Below are 22,283 nucleotides of genomic sequence, written 5' to 3' on the forward strand. Positions count from 1 at the left end.
GGGGGCGGGCCGGGCCGGGCGGAGCGGGATTGGCTCCCGGGGCCGCTGATTGACACCGGCGGGCGAGCGCGCGGCGGGCGGCGCCGCCCTGATTGGCTGCCGGGCGCTCACAAACCCGCGGCGCGGCGCGGCGGGGCCAGAGCGGGGCCGGGGCCGGGGCGGCGGCGGGGAGCGGGCGGGCGGCGGGGCTCGGGTCGCGGCGGGGCGGCGCCCCGGGCAGTGCTGGGGGGCCCCGGGCAGGGCGCGGGGAGGGTCCCCGGGGGGGAGCGGCGGGCGGCGCCGTCAGGGCCGCCGTCGGCGGGCGCGGCGATGGGCAGCGTGCGGGGGCCCCGCGGGGCCGCGCTGCGGGCGCTGGTGTCGCTGGCCGCCGGGCTGCTGGCGTGCGGCGGGGCCAGCGAGTACGACTACGTCAGCTACCAGTCCGACCTGGGCCCCTACCCCGGCGGGCGCTTCTACGCTAAGCCCCACCAGTGCGTGGCCATCCCCGCCGACCTGCGGCTCTGCCACAGCGTGGGCTACGACAAGATGGTGCTGCCCAACCTGCTGGACCACGAGACCATGGCCGAGGTGAAGCACCAGGCGAGCAGCTGGGTGCCGCTGCTCAACAAGAACTGCCACATGGGCACCCAGGTCTTCCTCTGCTCCCTCTTTGCCCCCGTCTGCCTGGACCGGCCGGTCTACCCATGCCGCTGGCTCTGCGAGGCCGTGCGCGACTCCTGCGAGCCTGTCATGCAGTTCTTTGGCTTCTTCTGGCCCGAGATGCTCAAGTGTGACCAGTTTCCCCAGGACGACGTCTGCATTGCCATGACGGCTCCCAACGCCACTGAGGTCTCCAGGCCCAAAGGTAAGGCGTGACCAGCGCTTTGGCCCCCCTCCTGGCACTTTTCTCTGAGTTGATGGGGCCGGTGTTAGCCCAGGAGGAGCTGCATGGGACTGAAGGGGGTCTGCAGCAGGACGAGGCTCACCTGAACTCTGCTTCTCGGCAGCAGTCCTCCAGCCTCCAAGCGCTCCGCCAGCGCTCCTGTCCTGAGGAAGGCAGGATACCCTCCCAGTTCCTCCCCTCTGTCCCGGAGCTGAGCCCCGGAGCAGACCGTGCTGGGGCACAGCGGGTGCGTGGCCACAGAGGCACCGACCCTCCAGGTGCCGTACTGCCCTGGCAGCAGTTTCTCTCCTGAGCCAGACCCCTGCGGGGCCGTTCTTGGCAGCAGCAGGACACATGGTCCCCCACGGCAGAAAGCGCTGCCTGGCTGGAGTAAATGGTGACAGCAGTCCTGGCAGGGTACCGCGCTTCCCGAGCAGCCCTGGGGCGAGAGGCTGGGCAGCCGGCGGCTGCGCGTGCAGTGGGAATCCGGCCCTGCTGTCTCAGGTGGGCTGTGTGCTGGCGAGGGGGCAAGGGATGTATCAAGAAATGACTGGGGAAAGTGGATGTGGTTTTTGTTTCTTTCCATTATGTGTGGCAGGTTTGGTGCCAGAGTGGCTCGTTTGTGCGAGTTGCAATGAGTCTGGCTTGTTGCTGAAAACTTTTAAAATAAATAAATATCTTGGTGTCGCTTCAGCATTCTGCATTGGAGTGCTTTGAAAGGTTGGCAGGAGGGATTTTTGTAGAGGGAGGAAGCAGAGGGCTGTAAAAGAATGCAATGCTTTCCTGTGTCTGGAGCTTCACTGGAAGGGGTGAGCACCCCTGATTTCATGAGGAGATAGTGCAGGCACTTGGGAGTTACTGAGGAACGGGGGAGCTGCGTGTGGGGCTGAACGATTCCCGTGGCTTCCATACTGTGTCTGGAGCTCATCTGGGACGGAAGGTCGCCCCTTACCGTGGCCGCTCACGAGCAGTTACCTTTACAGACAAAGGCTTTACGTTGTGCTCGGCTGGGAGCCCTCGCCCAGCCTGCCGGGGACCGTGCAGTGATACCTCTCTCGTCCCAGCAGCACTCGTGCTTCAGGGAGCCCTTCAGTTACGGGGCAGGAAGGGAGCGCATCCTGCAGCAGAGGGGTGACACCCTGGGGGTGTCCCCAGAAGCCAGGGGTCACACAGAAGGAAGCGGAGAGGGTTGGCTTGAGCAGGACGGGGCAGTCGCTGCAGGCAGGCAGGGAGGGACGCCTGAGCTCCACACCCGCCGGAGCCGTACAGGGAAACTCTGTCGTGTCTCGGCAGCAGCAGACTCTGTTGTGTCTTGGTGTGAAGCGTGTACCCATGACGGGGGGTGAGGTTTGGCTGCTCTCGCTCCTGGGGACCCAGCCTCTCCCTGTGCAGCACCGACGGCAGCACATCCAAGCTGGCTTCCTTGCTGTGGCTTGTGCTTACTGATGCGATTAGTGGAGGCATCTTTGTTTTCCAGGAAGGATCTAAAATCATCTGTCCTGTGTGAACCTAGACCCTTGGCCAAGACCGCAGTCATGTCCTGTGTTGCGGGTATAAAGGTTGCTTTTATTCCACGGGGACTTGCAGCCAAGTGTGCCCCTGGGGCAGCTGGGTCTACGCTGCTTGCTGTAGAGCTGCCTCTTCCCAGGTCTGAAATGGAGTTTGAGCTGTTTGCAGGTCATTCATTTTGAAAGACATTAGTGACCCAAGACCTGGGAACAGTCTTCTTGTGTAGTTAAACAACTAAATTTCTGATCGCCTTTCAGACCTGTCTCGACAGCAGCACTGCGGGGACATACCGCTTTCTTTTGGTGCTGCTACTGTGCCCACCAGGACAGTGTTTGGGCACTATGCTGTCATTCACAGGCATCGCTAAAGCGACTTTACTGCAAGGAGTTACATCAGGTCTGAGTCCTTTGTGGATCCATTGCTGGTCCTGTTTGGCGTGCAGAGAGGCCACATTCTGCACAAGCTTTAGGGCGTATTGTTTGGGTGAACGGTAAATCAGAGCTGGGTGAGTATTGCAAGGAAGTATTGCAGCCACACAGATAAACCAGTCTGCTAAATGTCTTCATGAAACTTTTGTCCAAAGCACTTTTAAATGAGCAATGTCTTCGCAAGGATGTTTACAGAAAGTAAGTCTTTAAAATTGTTGTGCAAATGTGAACTCTCTTCAGCATTCAGTGGAAAAGTACAAGCAGCCAACTTCATGTCCCCTGGCTGCTTGAAAGTATTTTCAAGAGAAACCCTTGCATGTGCTGTAGCTGAGCTCCAGCAGCTCCAGAGGTGTCAGGCCAGGCTCCCTGTGCCCATCGCACTGGCTGGGGCACTTCTCTGCGAGGGGGTGGGCAATCTTGTTGGCAAATGCTTCTTCAAGGTGAGAAGGCCAGGCTCCCAGTAACCTGCTGGGCTGGCCCTGCTGCCCTTAGGTGTGCCAGCTTTCATGGCTTGCGGCAGACGCCTCTGGCATGTGTTCTCATACGAGTAACCTTCAGTTGGTGAAGCTCCATGTGCCGTGTACACCGTGTGCTGGGACGCTCTTGCTCCAAACAGCTTAGAGTGAACAGAGCAAAATTAAAGTTAATTGCGAGCACTGCCGTAATGTAAACCCCCACAGCCAGGTCTCCTGTGCTGGTGCTCCCGCGCTCTGCGGAAGGTCTGTGCGTGGCCTGCGGTGGCGGCAGGGACTGGGCCCGGCGAGGTGCCCAGCGCTTTGGCTGCCAGCGCGGCCGCCTCGTGCGGACGAGCGGTGCGTCCGGGTGAGCGCGCTTGTGCCGCCGCGGTTCAGCCCTCGTCCCTGTGCGTGCGGGGTCCTTCCCTCCGTCCGGGGCTCTGCTGCGGGAGACCCCGTCCGCAGTTTGTGTCTTCCGTGAGTGCCGGCTCCTGGAGCCCCTCCGGTCTCGGGCACTGGGGTATGTTTCCTGTTGATTCAAAGAGGGTCGGAACCCAGCAGTGTCCCCTCTTTTCTCTGTGCACTAGTAAGAACGAGCCCTTTCAGTACTTTTCCCCATTAACACCTCGAAATTGGAATTTGTTTCTGCCTCTCAAAGAGCTGACCTGCTGAATTCCTTTCTCCTTAAGCACGAGGCGGTAAAGCCTGCAGGCCCACAGGATGCATCAGGGGAGTTGCAGATTAATATAGCATTACACATTCCTTCTCCTGCCCCTGGAGTAAGCTGGCTCTAAAGCCAGGCTTTAGAAAACGGTCAGCAGGGAAAAAGCAAGCTGGAAGCAGGCTGAGGTTGTGCTTGGAGTAGAGCTGTCAGCTGCAGGAGATGGGCCTGGCTCAGGCCGAATGGCAGCAGGCGAGGAGGCGGGCGGCCGTGCCCGATACGGCGAGCTGCGGCGGGGTGCCGCGGGGTGCAGTGCGGCCGGGCGTGTGCCGGCGCGGCTGCCTCTGGGCCGCTGCGGGGGCCTGCCTGAGGAGGGGGGACCCGAATCGTGGCTGGGCTTCTTGTTGGCCCCTTCAGCCTGGGATTGTGCGGGGAAGGGGAAGGTGAGGTCCCGGGCAGCGCTGTGGGCTGGAAGATGTTGGCCGTGGTGCCTTGGGAGGGGTGTGACTGTAGGCAGTTTGGGGATAGCTGTGGCTCCACGAAACAGCAGTTCTCCTGGGGTGCAGAGCTGTGTGGGAGCTGGTCGGGCCCCTCGTGTTTGTGTTCCTCACCTTGTCATGACGGGGTGTCCCGTGGGGAGAGCAGTGCTTCCCTTCCCCTTGGCATGGGACAGCGTCCTCTGGCAGCCCTGCAGGCACGTCCGAGCCGCAGCGGGGCTGCGGGAGGCAGGGCTGGAGGATGATCCCTGTCCGTGGAGCCCCCCTGCGCACGGCCGGGGTGAGTGCCGGCTGCCTGCTGCCACTTGCCAGGCCGCGGGGGTCCTCCTGGCACGGGGTGGCGTGTCGGGGCTTGGCCCTGGCGCAGGGCTGTGGCAGCCTGGCAGCGGGATGCGTGCATGGATGAGGCCGCTGCTCGCGCTGCGTTGGACGGCTGGCAGTGCTTGTCCTGCCCGGGGCGACAGCAGAGCCGCAGGGAGGTTGGCAGGACGTGTCCGCGGCGTGGCTGGCAGACGGGCGCTGTGTCGCCGGTGGGAAGGGGGGTGGACGTGCTGTGCCACAGAAGGGGCTGCCCAGCGCGGCTGCTGCAGCTCCAGCCCACGCGTGATGGCTGCTGGCTCCGAGCCCTCGCCATAGCGAGGTGGGAGTCCCTGCTGCACGGGGGTCCCTGCCATCCTGGCTGCGCCAGAACCTTCCCGGGGGCTGCCACAGCACAGCTAAAACAAAGCTTGTGTTTTCACCAGGGAATGATGAGTCTTATTTTCCACTTTTTGGGGTTTTTTTTTTTCTTTGCTTGTTTGGAAAGCTCACAGGGTAGACGCAGAGGTGGCTTTTACGTTGTTTGCCTGGCCCGTGTGGGCTTGGGCAGTCTCCTGGCATGCACTTTGGCTGCTGAGGCACACCGAAGTGCTTTGTACACTGGAATGTGTGAAGATGAGCTCATGCGTGGCAGGTACCCCCTCTTGTTCCTGGGGTGGTCCCCAGCACAGTCACTGACTCCTGGCACCGCAGCAGAGAGACCGCAGGGGCTGTTACGCTCCTGCCAGCATCCCCTTTCCCTCATTGTGAGCTCATCAGATGTGCAGCCTGGATGGAAATATTCTGGCTGCTGATTTTAAAAATAAAGCACTGGGGACACCATCACAGGCTGGCTTCTTCCTGTGTCAAAGCTAAGATGGTAAAAGTGGCAATTGCACGTGAGGATTTTGAAAGAGGAAGTTACCCAGGTGGTGGGCAGCTCTCACAGGTACCGAGGTACCAGGGGTGGGACTGTAAAGCCAGCTGTTGGGCGCTGCAAAGGCTGCCTTGTGACTTGCACATCAGGGTGATTGGAGGGCCAGTTGATCTCCATGTGTAATTAATAAAGACATGGTGCATGACCCCAGGAATTAGCATTTGGTGCAGAACACATTTGGGGGGCCAAGAGGGGAAGAACAAGCCACAGAAAACAAATGTCTCGTCTGAAACCCCATGGGGCATCTGTGACTGAGGAGACTTGACTCTGGTCGGCGTGGGTCGTGGCCGTGCCTCCCTTGCCAGCCGTTCTGGCTCTGCACCCTGCTTGCTGGGAGACCTCTTTTTTTCTGTCCAGCAACGCTGCGGGTTTTGCTGGCCTGGCTGAGGGCTGGAAGGGCACGAGTGCTCCATCTGCACGCAGGGACAGGCAGATGTTTTGCTGCAGCACCATTCCTGAGAATAACTCCCTTGTGTGGGAAAGAGCCCTCTGTTCTGCTGGACCAGGAACAGAAGCAGCATCTCCCAGCTCAATAAATTCATCCGCCAGTAGCACAAATCTGCGTCTGTGCTGCTGGGTGGTCTCCTACTCTGGCTGGAGACAGGAACCTGGAAACAGATTTTTTTTTTCTCTGGGTGAAGTGAGCTTTCCTCCCAGGATGGATCCTGATGAAATGTCCTGGGCCAGCGTTTCCCAAGGGGAGGATGTTGGCCACCGCCAGCAGCTGGCAAGCAGAGCCGGCTCTCCTCTGCTGGAGCCACGAGGCTGCCCCGCAGGTCTGCAGGGTGTAGCGGGGCGGAAAACAAAAAGGAGAAGACGTCTGCTCTTGGGGTCACGATGGAGGGGCTTCTGGAGGGGGGCGGCACGCGTGAGAGGTGTGCGGGTCCGTTACCAGCCAGTGCTGCTCTGGGGCAGGGAGGGAGGTGAGGGCCTTGCTGTACGATGACTGGGCAGCCTGCGAAGTGGTCCCTAGCTCCGAGGGGGAACCTGGGCAGAGCTGGGCCATGCCAGTCCTGAACCCCCTGCCTGGCTCGGGGCAGCCCCTCGGTATGTGAGCTGTCCCTGGGCACCATCCTCCTGTCGTGCTGGAGTTTGGGCACTGTGCGCCCACCCTGGCATGCTGTGGGGAGGGAATGTCAGCGGGCCGTGGGCCGTGCCCCACAGCGAGCAGCTCCCCTCAGCTGAGTGCCTGGCCCTGAAAACCCCTCTCCCTGCCAGCGCTGTCCTCCCGCTCTTGGCAGCTGCCTGCCCCTGCCCGTGCCTGGCCTTGGGGCTGCTGGCAGCGCTGGAGCAGGGCTGGCAGGAGGCTGCCAGCGGCCAGCACTGCCCTGTGGCTGGTGGGTGGCCCCTGAGCCCCGGCAGGGGGTTGTCCCACGGGGCTGGGAGCTGGGACCCTGGGCAGGGTGCCTGGGTGCGTGTCCCGCCTTGAGGGCAGTGATCTGACAGCACGGGCAGCCCAGCTCTGTGGTGCTTCTTGTGCTGGCTCCTCACCACCTCTTCTCTCCTCTTGCCAGGAACAACTGTGTGTCCCCCTTGTGACAACGAGATGAAGTCGGAGGCCATCGTGGAGCACCTGTGTGCCAGCGAGTTTGGTAAGGAGGAGCGCTGGGGGCACGGGGGGGCTTTCCTGGGGGGCACAGCACAGCATGGCTCCTGTGTGGGCCGGATCCTGGACCCCCGCATTTCCCTGCCTGCGCTGAGAGTGGTGTGGCCATGTCGCCGGTGGGCAGCCACGGTCCTTCCCCGAGGCTAGGCAAGCATGCCTCTAGATGTCAGTGTCGGCGCGCAGAGGCGGCGGCGGGACTGGACGGGTCCAGGAGGTGTCCGGCTCCCGCAGCCGAGCGCACCCGGGGACCAGGGCAGCAGGGTCCTGGCGGCAGCGCCCGCGCTCCTGCATCACCATGGCTGCGGTGCCGAGCACCTCTCCTGCCCCGCCTGGCGAAGCGCCGTGCGGGACAAGGCCCCCAAGCACGGGATCACCTGCCGAAGCAGCAGTGCTGCGGGGCCCCGCGGCTGCCGTCAGCCCCAGCTGCGTGCAGAGAGCCAGATGGTGTTGGTCTGGAGTCTGGGGATGGGGCAGAAGTGGCAGTGCCTCTTCTTTGGTGAAGTCTCTGGGGTTTGTAACTTAACCCTGGTGTTCCCGTGTTCTTGTGCGCTTGCAGAAATAGTGCCTAGGATGGACCTTTATTCCTCTTGCAATCATGAAGGAATGAACCAGTTTCCTCCTTCCCCCAGACTGCTTGTACCACCGGGTTTCTTTTTAGCAAAGTTATGCTGCTCTTGTCAAGTCTAGGTATAAAAACCCAAAGCCAGTCCTTGTCTAGCTAGGGCCAAGCAGTAAGCTTAAAAAACGCAGAGCTACTTGAAAGCTGTGTCCTAAATATATTACGACTAAGTGAGTCAGACAATCATAGGTAAACAGAACGTCATTTAAAAATAAAGTATCACAGGGAAAAATATTAGCTTTCTCAGATCAAACCCAGAATTAACTGGTTTTGACATCCTTGCTGGTGTATGTAACTTTCCCGGAAGGTTATTAAAGGCATATTGAACAAGGTGTGCATTCCTTGGGGATTAGCGCTTGAATGTACCCTGTGCCAGAGCGCACTATGCAAACTCAAACCTGCTCTGCGTGTTGGCGTATTACCCTTTCTGCTGGAAATGAATTCTCAACTCTCCTGCAGATTTGGTATGCCAAAAGTCCTAAGTTCAGCGCAGACTTTTTCTAATAGGGAAAAGCATCAACAAGAACACCCATGTAATAGCTTCCCAGGAATGCACGTGCTTCCAGCTGGGTTGGGTAACAGACATGGCTGGGGAGCAGGATGTGCCCTTCACCCGACGGTTGGGCTGAGCGCTCCGAGGCGGGCGAGCCGGGGCGCTCTGAGTTCTGCCCTGGGCAGGCAGGAGATGAGAGATGAATAGGAGCTGCCCCTGCCCCACTGCATCCATGGGGAGAGACTGGAGGCAGCTTCCCAACAAGCGGCCTCTGGGAGCAGCACACCTGGTTTGGACAGGGCGGTGTGCCTGGGTTTGTGGTGATGCAGAGGCATCACCCAGCGGCTCTGAGCTTGGGGACCTCTAGCCTGGAGGAGGAGTGAGGGGTGCTGCCCGGGCGGCAGCAGCAGCTCCGTTGTTGTTGGGTCGCTGCGATACCTGTCGCCTCCCAGGAGGCACACGAGGAGCAAGCCAAGGTGGCGTCCCGCTGGTGGGCAAGCGCTGGGAAGGGAAATGCAAGTTTAGCCGCATGCTTGTCATCAGCCTCTGCTGCTAAATATCCTCCCCGTGCTCCGGGACAGTTACACAACAGGGAGCAGAGGCCAAACCAGAAGTATTCATGGCCTCGGCGGAGCGGCTTGAGACCTTGACTTGCCCACAGAGTAAATTGGTTATTGGGAAACTCTGTGGTGACAGCGTCCAGAGGATGGAAATATTTCTTGGCAGGCAGCTCCCTGGGTAGGGCTGTGGCGAGTGGCCAGATATAGAGTTACCGCGCACTGCGAGCAGCGGCGGAGGCCTCAGCCCCCTGCCTACCCCCAATCAATGCAAAACGGCTGCGAAGGCTTTCGCAGAAACCTTCTTCCTGCTGTGGTTTGGGGTGGTGGGGAAGGGTCCCTGTTCCCAGGCCACGGAGAGAAATAGGAGCCAGCTCCGCAGGCTGGGCTCGCCGGCAAGAGCTCCGCTCTCTGCCGCGTTGGGGAGCTCGGTGGTGTCACCCAGTGCCCTGTGCCCACGTCCAGGGACGGCAGCTCGTACAGACAAACCAGCTAGATTTGAACTGGCTCATGTGAGCCCTGGGGATCGCTCTACTCGTAATGCCAGGTATCACGACTGCGTTGGCGCACGCACTGGGCTTGCCCAGATCGCCGTGTTTCTCCAGCTTTGTGCAGGCATTTGTTTTCTCTGCCAAAGCAGAGTCTGATGGTTTTTCTGACCGTTGCAAGGAGTTTGGGATCATTGTTTGTTCTGTGGATCAGCGCAACTCCATGTAACTTTATTTTTTAAACATGTCAGAGCTCTTGCTGATGCTGAGGTTGCTCCCATTCACATCCTCCTCCTTCCCCCTCCTGCTTTCTCTTTTTGTCTCAGAAAGAGTTTGGGTTTTTTTGTTTGAAGACAAGACGAGCTCCCTACTGTAGAGAAGTCCAAAGGTAGCTGAGCAGAGCACAGCTGGTGTTCGCTGCATGTGAACCATCACTCTGTCTTCACACTGGAAAGCTGGTCGCGTCTTGGCTATCCTTTTGTTCCCCTGCTCCGCCCTGTCACCAGACTCAATCAGGGTGGGAAGCTCGCTTGCTCTTAGTGGTCTTTAGTGGTGTAGGTTCCATGCAGCTGCGTTTGGTGTTTTCTTCCTCCTGCCACTGTGTTTTTCCTCCCCATCCAGGAGGGTCCTGGGTGCACATGGGGCACATCTGGAGGCAGCACTGTCTGTAGCCAGCTGGGGAGCCGGCGCAAGGGAACAGACGCGATGCGGGCCTTACCTGTGCCCTGCGAGGGAGGGCGGTGCAGGGTGCTCCCGGGGATGTCCCAGCTGTGGAGAGGAGCCAGCGGAGGAGGCGTGGACTTCAGGAAGTTTTCTCAAAGCAGAGTGCGTGGCCCTTGAATCTTTGTTTAGTCTTGGAGGGGGTTACTGTCGTGGAGCAATTTCTCAAGGAGAGCTGTTTATCTGGCACTAAAATAAACTCCCAACCCTTCAGACTGAGATTTCTCATGTACATCCACCAAGGTAAACACTGGCAGCTGACAGGTTACAGATCCTCATCAAAGCCAGACATGTACAATAAATGTTTAAACTAACGTGTGCTGCATGGGGCAGCTGTTGGTGGGTCCTGCACGGGTTCCCGCAGCAGTGTTACCCTGGGTTTCGCTTACACCCCAGTGGCTCGTTACAGGCGAGAGGCGGGGTGCACTTTGCCCACCACTGCTGTGCAGCGGTGCCGGGGTGGGAGGTGGCTGTGTAGCAGCCCTGGAAGCAATGTCGGTCTCGAGGACAGTGAAGGAAGAGAGCTGCGTCGAGCTGTGAGCACAGGAAGACTGTAAAGAAAAGAGACCTTTCTTCCCTGGGCCAGGATAGGGCCTTGGACAAGATGCTGGGGCTCGGAGAGGTGCCAGGAGGCGGCCAGCCTCGTGGGCCAGCAGGGCTCTGGGTTTACATTCGGTGAGCAGCGGTGAATGTGGGCTCCTGGGTGCTGGTGTGAGGCAGCTCTGCTCCCTGCTGGGCTGCCAGAGCTTGGCAGCTCCTCCGAGAGCAGCATGGCTCTGGGGCAGCAGCGCGTCTTGCTGTCCACCCAGCTCTGGCTGGGGCTCGCCATGCGATAGCCACACCGTGGGAGCGATGTGCACGGTCCCATGTCCCCGGCAAAGTGTTCGGTGCTGTCTGCGTGCTGCTGTGGCTGTCCTGCCTGTAGGCAGAGGGGGCCTGGGTCGGCACTGCCGGAGGCGCTCGCGGATTAGCAGCTCCTTCGTTTCAGCAGCGTGCAGGAGCTGCCTCCTCTTCTCCCTAGCACTCTCCGTGGGAGCACCAGCCAAGGGCCTCCAGGAAAGGGGAACGTCTTTGACCCAGCGTCTCCGTGTGCAGCTCCCAGCATTGCAGCTGGTTTGCTGCTCAGTTACTTGCCGTAGCAGCAGTCCCCTCTCCCTGTTGCACCTGTGTGTGAGTGCTGCTCCGTACCTCCCTGCCTGGGTGCCAGGGCTGGGAGCAGCAGCAGCAGCATAGCCCATGGCTTGGGGTACGGCGGGGGGAGCACAGAGTGGAGGGTGTCAGCGAGTGGTGCAGGGACCCTCGCCGGGGCACAGGCCAGCGCTGGGGGCTGGGCCAGGTATGCATGGGCTAGTTGTGGTTTAGATTTTGGTACAGCTCTGGTGTGCTGGGGGCAGCGGTGGATGGATGCATGATGAAGTGTGAGACTGCCCTCCTCTGCCCCCGCAGCCACCTCCCCCAGCCTTCCTGGGCTGCAGCCAGGGTTTGTTTCTTACTCCTCGTGCAGGCTGGGCTGGCCCCGGAGTTCATTCCTCTCTCTGTTTCTCTTGGTGATTTTATTTATTGTTTCTGCCCTTTCTCTGGGGTCTGAGGGGCTCCTGCTGAATGGGCTCTTGCTGCACTGGAGACTGCAGTACAATCAATACATGCTGTTTATTTTTTCCCGTGACTGACAGCTCCTTGCCTGCAGCCTTCTCCTGTTACAGCCCTAATGTGTCTTCTGGCAGGTTTCCTCCTTCTGAGTGATTTCTAAAGGAAGGAGCAATAGGGCTGAAGGAACAGCAGAGCTTTCCCTTCTCTCACGTTCCCTTCCTTGCCCCTGAGGTGCTGGAGTGGGGCCCCTGCCCGTGCAGGCAAGAGAACAGGAGAGACAGCGTCCCGGTCCCAGGTTCTGCTTGCTGAAAAAGAGGGGTGGGAGGTGCCTGTGGGGCAGAGTCATGGTGGGTGCGTGGTGCTGGACGGTGAGTGGGGAGCAGGGGCTCGTGCCTCTCAGCCTGTGGCCGCCCCTGGCGCAGCGCAGTCCTTGGAGACGTGGTGAGGGCATCCGAGCCCTGGTGCTGGTGTCGGGGAAGGAGGGTGAAGTGCTCTCTGGCAGCACTAATGCGGTGCTTCCAGTTTGCCTGGGAGATTGGGTTTCCTCTTTCCCCATGCTGGGGGTGGGACTGGAAAGCTGGAGCTGTAGGAACATGGATAAGAATTGTTTCAGGTGATGAAATGCAAGTTGTGCTTTGTCAGGCTGGACCCCAACCAGCTCTGCAGGGCCTTTGCTGCTCTTGGAGCTGCTGTTGCCAAGAGTAATTTCATTCCGAGTGAGCAAACACTTTCATATACCCTGTTTCATATTAGTAGAAATAAAAAAAGACATTTTTATATCTCCAGCACTCCCTACTCTCTCTGCATTAGAGATAGCAGAGTTAGGCTACCATCTGATGTGGGCCGTTTGTAGTTGAGGCCAAATTCGTGGCTTGGACTAATGGGGGTGCATCACCCCGGGGCCGGGGTCTGACCCTTTGCTAATGGGAGCTGTGGCTGGTGATGGGGCAGCTGCGCAGCCGGAGCTGCCGCCGTCCCTCTCGCGTGTTCTCCCCAGGCGTCCCAGAGTCAGAGCCATCCAGAGCGCAGCACGGGGCGGCTCGGGCTGCAGGAGAGGGGAGCCTTGGAGGGGATGAGGCTGCCCATGCTGGCCTTCTGTTCCTGACTCCCATGGTTGCTGGTGGCAAGGTCCTGCTGGATGACACGTTGGGAGAAGGAAGGGCTGGTTGACGCTGCGGTGCGACATCGGGAGCAAGGACACTGGGGGAAAGCTGGTCATAGCTGCCGGCTGGTGCATGCAGGCTCTTTGCAGGAGTCTCCGCACTGTTCAAGTGTGGTGCAGCTACATCTAATTCTTGTGCCGGCAGCTCGCTGTGGCAGCGGACAGGGTCTGGTGAGAGGGTGCGTGCCTGTGCTGGGCTTTTGGCACTGGCTCTCCCGGCTGTGGCAAAATGCTGGTGGGCGGCTCGTGCCTGGGCAGACATCAGCTCCTCGATGCTGGGGCTGAGCAAGGGCAAGTGTGGCTTTAGCGCCCCGGCAGGATTTCTGCTGTTGTAAACACAACGTGGCTGAGAGCTGTTGAGTCCCAAATTAAATCCTGAAATCTGCCTTTGTTGTGTTTTGTTTTTTCCCTCCCAGCTTGAGTAATGTTTTCACTTCTGTGTTTTCTGGGAAGAACCTTTGAAGTGGGCGACTGGACGCTGGTTTGTGCTAGAGGTCTCCTGCCATGACTTGCCCATGAGCAGACGTACCAGCAGCGCTCACAGGGAGGATGTTTTGGGACCATGTATGGCATTAAAGTAAAACCTCTCCCTGTGCTGTGCTGGGGTCCCCCTCTGCCCTCAGCACCATCAGCTGCACGGCCCTGGGGGGCACTCGCTGCCGGAGGCGAGCGGAGCGGGGAGCGTTCTGCTTGGCCAGTCCCACGTGGCGGGCAGGGTTGTGCCTGTCCCTGTGGGCATGGGTGTCCCGGAGGGGTGTGCAGCATCCCTGTGGATGCTGCTCACCTCCTGCCCCGGAACCCGGGGACCGCAGTCCTGGCACCATGCTGTGCCGGATCCAGCACTGCCTCTTGGCAGTGCTGGCAGTGTTGCAAGCAAAGCTGAGACAATGCCTGGCTGGAAAGGGCTTTCCTGGTTTTATGGGTGGTCCTGGCTGCAGCCGGCCACCAGCACTGCTGGGATGGCAGAGAACAGGGCTCCTCTTCGTGGTATGGCCAGGTGGCAGCTGCTGGTCCCATCAGTGCTCCCGTTCACGGACAGGTTCATGGCCTCTCCGCAGCCCCCGAGGCTGCTCTCTGTCTACGGGTGCTCACAGTGGAGAGCGAGGGCCTTTCCACGTGAGCGCGTCAGCCAACGTCTTCAGGAACATGGTGGACGCTTCAATTAACAGGAGCGTGGGTGAAGTGGAAGGTGCTGAGCATGTTAGGTGCGGAGATGTGAGTGAGGGAGCACGGGTTTGGTAAGAGGTTGTGCTGGAACATCGTGTGAGAGTGAGGGGGAATAGGGGCTTGTGGCTGGCGGCCGTCCTCTGCAGCGACACAGAGCCGCTGCAGCACGTGGGGTGGCGTGGGTTGATGCTACAGCCAATGCCGTGGGCGATGCTGGGGCAGTCCCGTGGCCGTGCTGCAGGAAGGCTGCAGCTGCTGGCCTGGGAAGGCTGCACACACTCCTGTGCTACGAACAGCCCTCCAGGTCTCCTCCTGGGGTCGGCTTCCTCCTGGCAGTGACGGCTGAAGATTTAGGCTGTGCAAGCAAGCACATCCTGGGGTCTCAGAGGCAGTTTCAGCTCTTGTCGTGCTCGGCGCTGAGACGGATTTGGTATGGCGTGGTGGGAGCAGAAAGGCCAGGGCTCCCAGGGAGGAAGCTGTTTGCTTTAGCAGCTCAGTTGGATCCCGGAGCCAAGACTCAATCCGTCCCGCTGGAGCCGTTCCCGTGCTGCCTGCCTGCTGCTGGGGTGGAGGTGTTCCCGGGGCCAGGGGGATGCCGGGCGAGCTGCGGCAGCGGCGAGTCACACGATGGCCCCCCCTGCCAAACCCTTTATGTTTTAGGAAAGCCACAAGCCAAGGGGCTGCCTCCCGCTGCGTGGTGCTGTGCTCCCAGAGCTGGGTGTGCAGCCGGGAACGAACGGGCCCTCAGGCACCGCTGTTCTGGTGTGCGTGGAAAATGCCAGAGCTGCACGTCCAGCCGCGCTGCTGTGAAACGTGCCTTTTGTGCCTGGGAGTCTCGGCTGGAAAGTGGGTCTGAGCCTAAGGAACGCAGCCCAGGTAGGGGAGCAAGGGGGGACTGGGGACCCAGGTCTCTGGCAGAGGGGTGAAAACTGAGCAGTGAGTATAAAGGCTTTTTAAATTTTTTTTTCTTTGGCTTGTGTGACTGCTTAGTCCGCAGCAAGGCAGCTGAAACTTGGTAGTCCTTGAGCCAGGCTGCATTTTACCTGCGTAGCACTGCAGACTCCCTCTGCTGATGACAAGGTGGGTGTCATTGCTGGGAAGAATGGAGCCCTGCACAAACTATTCGCATCCCAGTCAGCCTCCTCGTTGGTCCTCCTTGGTGTTATCTGATCTTGGCTCCATGTGCTGCTTTGCACGAGTGGGGTTTGGATGAGTTTTTAGTCCACGTCTGGATTTATGGTTCACGTGAGCTCCCATGCTCCCTGAACCTGCATCGCTGGCTTGCCAACAGATAACTGCTGCTGTGCAGGGAAGGGAGCAGCTGTGAGCTCCCACGGACAGGATTAGCAGACCCTCTTTGTCTTCCATAGACTATGATACTTGGAGTAGAACAGCACCTCCAATAGCTGCCAGATTGTTTTCTTCCTCTAGCAACAAAAGATCTAAACTTGCAGCGATCACAGCAAAGCAATTTGCAAACAAGCCATTTTGAAAAAGTCTCTTATTAGTGGTATTATACCATTCCTCCTGCACTGGCAACCACCGTGCTTAGTGCAAGAGTTCAAAGTCAGAACAGATAAAGAAATTGAGGTTCACATTGAGGGATGCTGCTGCTGCTGCTGCCCAATTAATGTCACGGTGCTTAGAAGCTGCGTGAAAACTACTTGCTGCATTTTCCAGATTTGTCACAAATTGATGTGGTTCGGCGTCTTTAGCTCTTTAAAGCTTGGGTCTCTTTAGCTCCTTAAACATCCTGAATTTGGAAAACAGATGGAATGAAAATTTCACTTAGGTTTCCAGTCCTGGATTACTTTCTTGTACAGTAACAGTATAACATGACAGGACTCTTGGCAAACACAGCAGGTGCTTTTGGCACACGAGCAGATAAATACCATTCCTCCTGTTGCCAGTGCAGCGGCTGGGAGCACGAGGGTAATACAGAGACTCTGCTGCCTTCTCAGGACTGTCATCGCGCTGTCCTGCTGCCATTCGTGTCTGGAATGGTGAGCAGAGCTGCCGTCCAGAAAGCAACGTGCGTTCACTGCTACAAGTTCCAGCAGAGCAAGACTTCAAGGAACGATGCTGCGGGGACCCACCTCCCTGCCAGAGCCAGCGGCTTCTGCATGCCGTCTGCTGCACATGCTCTGAGAGTCAAATGAGAAGGGACAGCAGACAATTAATCACCTATCCGAGCACTATTTATATGCAGCTCTGAAGTAAACTCCCAAATGATGGAAATATGTTAGTAATTTTTGGCCATATGTGCTTTTCCCCAAAAAAGAGGCAGAGCCAAATGGCACAGAAGTGATACTTTAATGTACAACACATTTTAATCATTTTTCCCATGTATACTAAATTCTTTTTCATGGTCGTGACAAAGGAGCATTAATTTTTTTTTTTTAATTCGGGTTGCGATTAACTTGGGAAAATGCTGAACCCAAAGAAGAAAATATTTTCCGTGGAGGTTGTATCGGATTAACTCCCCTTCTCTGGGGGAAGGTGCAGGTGTGTGGCAGCTCCACGGGGCGCTGCCGCCTGCGTGCGGGTCCCCTGGACGCGGCTCTTTGCCAGGGCCTCACTGCTCAAACGCAGAGATGTTCAGTGCTTGGAAACGTCTTCTGCAGGCACCCGAGGGCCAGGAGTGACTGCAAACAAATGCTTGAGAAGCTGAGTTGACCTTTTAAATGGCCCTTTCAAGAGTCTCTGCGTGCGTCTAGAGCAGGGGAATCACCTTGTTTACTCAGCTAATGTTTTGCTAGCAGAGAGCGTATCGCCGGCTGAACAAGTCTCCCTCTCAGATAGAGTGCCCGGTGTGCTTTGCTGGGGGGAAGGGGAACAGAGATGTTGGTATTTTACCTTGATGCTCCCCGGGCACGGGGATGGCTTCGCTTTAGGCGTGAGGGTTTTCGTGTCGCGGTCGGTGGGCCAAGTCACTGCTGGGGCGATGGCACAGAGAGGGGGGCAGGGGGAGGTGGGAGCAGTGCGGAGCGGGTCGCTGGGCGTCTGCAGCTGGGCAGAGCGCTGCCGCCGTCCTGGGGCGGGGGCACCGAAGCTGCCTTGCCCCCAGCCTCGCTTAGCAAAGGCTTTGTGCCAGCCAAGGCTGCTCAGGAGTCGTTTTGGTTTTCCCCTCTCTCTGGCTTGTTTTTCAGCTCTTAAGATGACCGTAAAGGAAGTGAAGAAGGAGAACGGGGACAAGATGATCGTCCCACGGAAGAGGAAGGCGCTGAAGCTGGGGCCCATCCGGAAGAAGAACCTGAAGAAGCTGGTGCTGTTCCTGAAGAACGGGGCCGACTGTCCCTGCCATCAGCTGGACAACCTCGGCCACTACTTCCTCATCATGGGCCGCCAGGTGAAGACCCAGTACCTGCTGACAGCCATCTACAAGTGGGATAAGAAGAACAAAGAGTTCAAGAAGTTCATGAAGAGGATGAAGTCTCCCGACTGCCCGACGTTTCCGTCAGTCTTCAAGTGATGCGGTGGGCGGCGGGAGAGCCGCCGCCTGGACCCTGCGCAGCCCGGTACGGCAGCTCGGCCTCGCTCCTCTGCAGGGGGGACGCTGGAGCTGAGCCCTCCTGCTCCTCCCTCGTGCTCCTCGGAGCTTCCCTCGCCGACCCCAGCCCTCCCACCTCCCCACTGCCGGCATTTCCCTGATCGCCCGGGTGTGCAAGTGCGACGTGCACGCACCAAACGGTCGCTGAGGTCACACGCGATTTACATCTGCAATATCCAAAGACCTATTGCTGTACAGATATGTATGTTCATTTAAAGAGCAGCTATCAGGTAAAGAGGGCAAGCGGAGGGGTGTAAAGTTATGTCAAGAGGTTACACATTTGCAGAAAGGACCCTTGTGACCGTGTTACTCCCATCTTCATGGCTGCAGGATCACCCTAAATTAATTACTGTTTGAACCAGAGCCGGCCAATTAGAAAAGAATCCCATTCTAATGATAAAAGCTAATAAACGAGTAGTGGAGAGGCCCGTTACAAACTCTGATAAAACCTCCTAATAGCTAATTGCCCTCACTGTAAAAAAAAAAATCCCACTGTAGTCTAAACCTGCTTAGTTTAAGCCTTAACCCTGGGGCCCTTGTGATTCCCCGATCGGCTGGATCGGCCCCCCCTTACCAGCATCTCTTGCAACGTGTCACCGGGACGCCTGCCCTGGCCTCTGCCGAGCCGGCGGAGCCCCTCGAGCCCAGTGCCGTGCTGCTCCTTCCCCAGCCGTTGAGTCCCTCTTGGCCCTGCCCGGTTTGGTGGCGCGGCAGCCCCGCCACGGCTGTGGGGGCTGCTTCCACCCGTGCCTCCGGCAGAGCCCTGGCCGCAGCGGCGTTGGGCTGAGTGTCCCCCACCCTCACGCCTCCCGCGGCAGAGTCCCCGTGCACGCGTGGCCGGTGCTGCTTGTGCCCAGACGTGTAATTCAATTTTAGCCACATGCAAACGCGCCCTGTCTCCTGGCCGGCCCAGCAGCCTGGGACTCCCCGCTGGGGGAGAGCTCGTGGCCGGCTCCTCCAGCTCGTGTCACTCACTGACTTTACCAGTGATATTTTTATAGTTTCTTCAGGCTGCTGGCAAAATACCAGATTGCAGAAGGCTGAGAACCGGTCCCTGTGGAGCGCCAAGGGAAACGCATCGTCTCCGTCTTTCCCTCTTTGCAGTCGCTGTGGGGCCTATCGGTTTCTAGGTTTTTGTCTGTTTGATGTGTGACAGCTTGGCTTTGTATCATTCTGGGTTTTTTTTCCTTAATCAAAATGTCATGTTAGTGTGAGGTCAAATAGTTTATGAAAGACAAAGAATATTGCATCCAAATGATTACATTTATCGACCAAGCCGAAATTCATTATTCTGTTATTCTGTTAATTGGACAAGTTCTCTTTTCCACAGACCCGTTTTGCTCCACATTAGTTATACTATCCTGCTTCCATTCGGTGTTCTCATCAATCACAGTTACTCTGAGAGAATTAATGTCTTGCGATCTGAGATAATCCTGTTGCATTGTAGTTAAGTGAAGTAACAAATCCTCATTTTTGAGGTCTAAACCAACCCCACTCAAAGCTGGTAAATTAATTATTCTTTAGCTCGGGAGTGCTGTTTATTCCCCACATGGGGACAGAGCCGTGGACTTGATTGTAGAAGAATTCCATGAAGAAGCCAAGCGCGCTGAGGAACGATGTTTCACAGCTAAGAGAGAGATGGATTTAGGACGTGAACTCTGTAGAAGGTCCCACTAGGTTGTCTTAGACCACCATTTGTAGTAGCGTTGTTTCCTTGATGCAAAATTAATCATTGTAGATAATGTGCTTTATCAGTGAATTAAAGAAATAAATAAACCATAGGTTTTAACATCACAGATGGATGAGGTGAAACGGTGGGGAAAGCTGACAAATTCAGCCTTGTCAGAAACAGGTCGTGGCCCAGAGTCGGGGCATGTTGAGCTGAAAGGCTGGTTATCCCGGAGCACCCAGCGAGGCCCCGCGGGGACCCTGGCAGGGACCCTCCAGCCCCACCAGCTTTCCTCCCACAGCCAGGTGGCAGTGCGGAAGGGGAGTTGGTGTTGCATGAGGCAGAGATGCTTAAACATTTAATTGGGGTGCTGTTTTCATGCCGTCGCCCAGGTGTCCTGTCGGCCACCTCCAGAAACCAGCTGTTGAGTTATAATTTTGAAAACACATATTTTAGCAGGAGGCATCAAATCAAAGAGCAAACCAGTTCACATGTGTTTTCGCCACATGAGTCACTTTCAGCCCTTGGCAGCCTTTGCTGCGCGGAAGGCCTGCTTTCCACCAGCAGGTCCTGAGCCTGCGAGCCTGGAGCCAGGGCAGGCGAAGCGAAGAGGGCAGTGGCCTCTTCTCCTCTGCTCCAGTACAGGGCATGAAGCGCTGTGTGTGAGTGTAATACCGCTGGTGCTTTTTTCTGCACAAGGAGTTAAAAAAAACTAGTGGCAAGAGAGTGTCCGGGAGCGATGCGTTTTGCTTCTGTAAGTGCTGTGTCACGGCCTCAGCCCTGCCCGCCGGAGAGCCCCTGCCCACAGAGAGCCCCTGCCCACCAGAGAGCCCACCAGAGAGCCCCTGCCCACCAGAGTGCCCCTGCCTGCTGGAGAGCCCCTGCCCGCAGAGAGCCCCTGCCTGCTGGAGTACCCCTGCCTGCTGGAGAGCCCCTGCCCGCAGAGAGCCCCTGCCCGCAGGCGTCATGCCAGTGCCGGGACATGAGCAGCGACGGCCCTGGACCGGGACGCGTGGCAACCCTTCAGACGGCATCCGGGGCTGAAGAGACCCCACACCTCGGAGCTACCTGTGGGAAGAACAAATTATCACTGTAATTACCGACTTAAAGCAGACTATAACTATGTGCTCCATCGGTTACTTCAAACAACCCTCTGACCCCGTGTGTTTGTCCTTGGCGAGCCGATCAGAGCTGCTGAGCACTCTGGCACGTTGTATTTCAGGCAGGGTATTTTGGACATTTCCAGGTACCTGGAATTAACTTTACCATTCTCTTGCCAAACTGCTTTGTGATCTGGCAGCCGTTCCGGCGTGGATCCAGCGGGTAGGTTGAGCGGTCGTCACTCCACTTCCCTTGGGCTCTCTCGCCATGTGGAGGCTTTTGGTAAAAGTAACAGCAGTAAAAGAAATGCGTTTGGTCTAACATCATGTTGTAAGCAGTTAAGGTACCTTTAAATTTTGTTTTAATGTTATTTTAGATAGTTAATTTAGAAAAGTGTGGCAGGTGAGAGGGGACTGTGTTTCTGTTTGGAAGTTTTGAGAAAGAGAACACGTAAAAGACCGGTGAAAACCAGCACTGTAGGGAGCAGCCTTCTCTGGGCAGCAAACAAAAGCACGAGGCTTTTCATTACTGTAGCTGGCATGATTTTTTTTTTATTTCTATGAATATTCTTACACCTTTTAAAAGCTGACAGATATAGCAGTGTAAAGGCTAATGCAGCTCTTAACTCTAGAAAAGAAATCCAGTGTGGAAGCACGTGCTGGAAATAGGAGCCTCTTCCCTGTCCTGTCACTCCAGCGGGAGCTTGGTTGCAGTGCGAGGTTTGGTGGGTGATACCGTGGAACTGCCGCCTCGTGGAAAGGTGAATGTGGAGTCAGCAGGAGAGGGGTCCCGGCACACCAGCGCCGGCACGAGGAGACCCTGCGCGTGCTGGTGAGTTTGGAGGAAAATAAGGTCTGGCGTTCGCAGCATGCATCACCCGGCCCTGGTGAGCGCTCCCTCTGCAGAGGCACGGTTGTGCACTGCGTGCTTGGGCGGCTGCTGCGCTGGCAAAGCAGAAGCAGATCCGTTTCCAAGAGAAGAGGCTTTAAGAGAAAATGTCAGCAAGTTTCACGCTCCCCAGAATACATCCGTCTCCTTTAGGAAACATTGATTAGTTAATAGCTGTTGGTATGTGGAGAGCAACAGATAACGTGGATGCCTGCCCGCTGATGCACACTGGCATGCCTCGATGCCTCAGCTCAGGGCTTCGGCTGCCGCCCGGGACCGCTTGAGCCCCTTCCGTGGCCACATGTACCTTGGTGCGCACCCCCGAGGGCACCGGACACCCCCAACACCAGTGGGTTTAATTCAGGCCTGCAGTGACAACTTTGACTCTGCGTAATCGGTGTCAGCTTCCACTTCTCTGATGTGTATAAATGTTCAGACACTGTGAAAATGTCCAGTGCTCTTGTTTTTTAACCAACAAATTTCTGCAGTGTGTTCACGTCGCATTATTTTAGCAGCTGTTGATGTTACGACTTACATTTATTTTCAAGTCTAATATCGGTTCTGTTTTTTTAATGCTTTTTCATGTATCAATATTCACTTAACTAAAATTGCTGAATTAATCAATTACAGTGTGATTCCCCCACTCCCCCTTTTTATAAAGAGATGTTGTTTTCTAGCCTGCATTGGTGCTTTCGAGGGTTGCTGCGGCGTGACTGGGTTGGGGGCGTGCTGGGTGAGGCCCGGGGGGCTGTCGGGGCTCCGACAGGTGCGTGCTGCCCGCTCACAGCAGCGATGCTCTGGGCACGACTCCAGCGTTACTCGTCGCACAGGTGGTAAGGTCGACACCTTCGGACCCGTTCAGGGAAATCCCCACGCGAGCTTTTCGGCACGTTCTGCTCTTGCATGCAGCTCGGTTGCCTTTCCAGTATAATACGATTTACGCAAACCTTTGGCCATTCAGCCTTCCCTGTCATCGCCCTGTGCTCTTCGATGTCATGCCAGTGAAGGATCCTGGGCCTTCACTCTG

At 57.3% G+C, this 22,283-nt stretch overlaps 1 protein-coding gene across 1 annotated transcript; it reads left to right on the plus strand.

The window, feature by feature from the left end:
- The first annotated feature begins 196 nt into the window (after nucleotides 1-196).
- SFRP1 (secreted frizzled related protein 1) lies at nucleotides 197-21,939 on the plus strand. The gene is made up of 3 exons (XM_075074695.1): nucleotides 197-844; nucleotides 7,161-7,238; nucleotides 17,198-21,939. Exons 1-3 carry the CDS (start codon nucleotides 310-312, stop codon nucleotides 17,518-17,520), a joined length of 936 nt encoding a protein of 311 aa, XP_074930796.1. The 5' UTR covers nucleotides 197-309; the 3' UTR covers nucleotides 17,521-21,939.
- The last annotated feature ends 344 nt before the right edge of the window (nucleotides 21,940-22,283 follow it).

Source organism: Phalacrocorax aristotelis, chromosome 24 (assembly GCF_949628215.1).
Source record: "Phalacrocorax aristotelis chromosome 24, bGulAri2.1, whole genome shotgun sequence".
NCBI classification, from domain to species: Eukaryota; Metazoa; Chordata; class Aves; order Suliformes; family Phalacrocoracidae; genus Phalacrocorax; species Phalacrocorax aristotelis.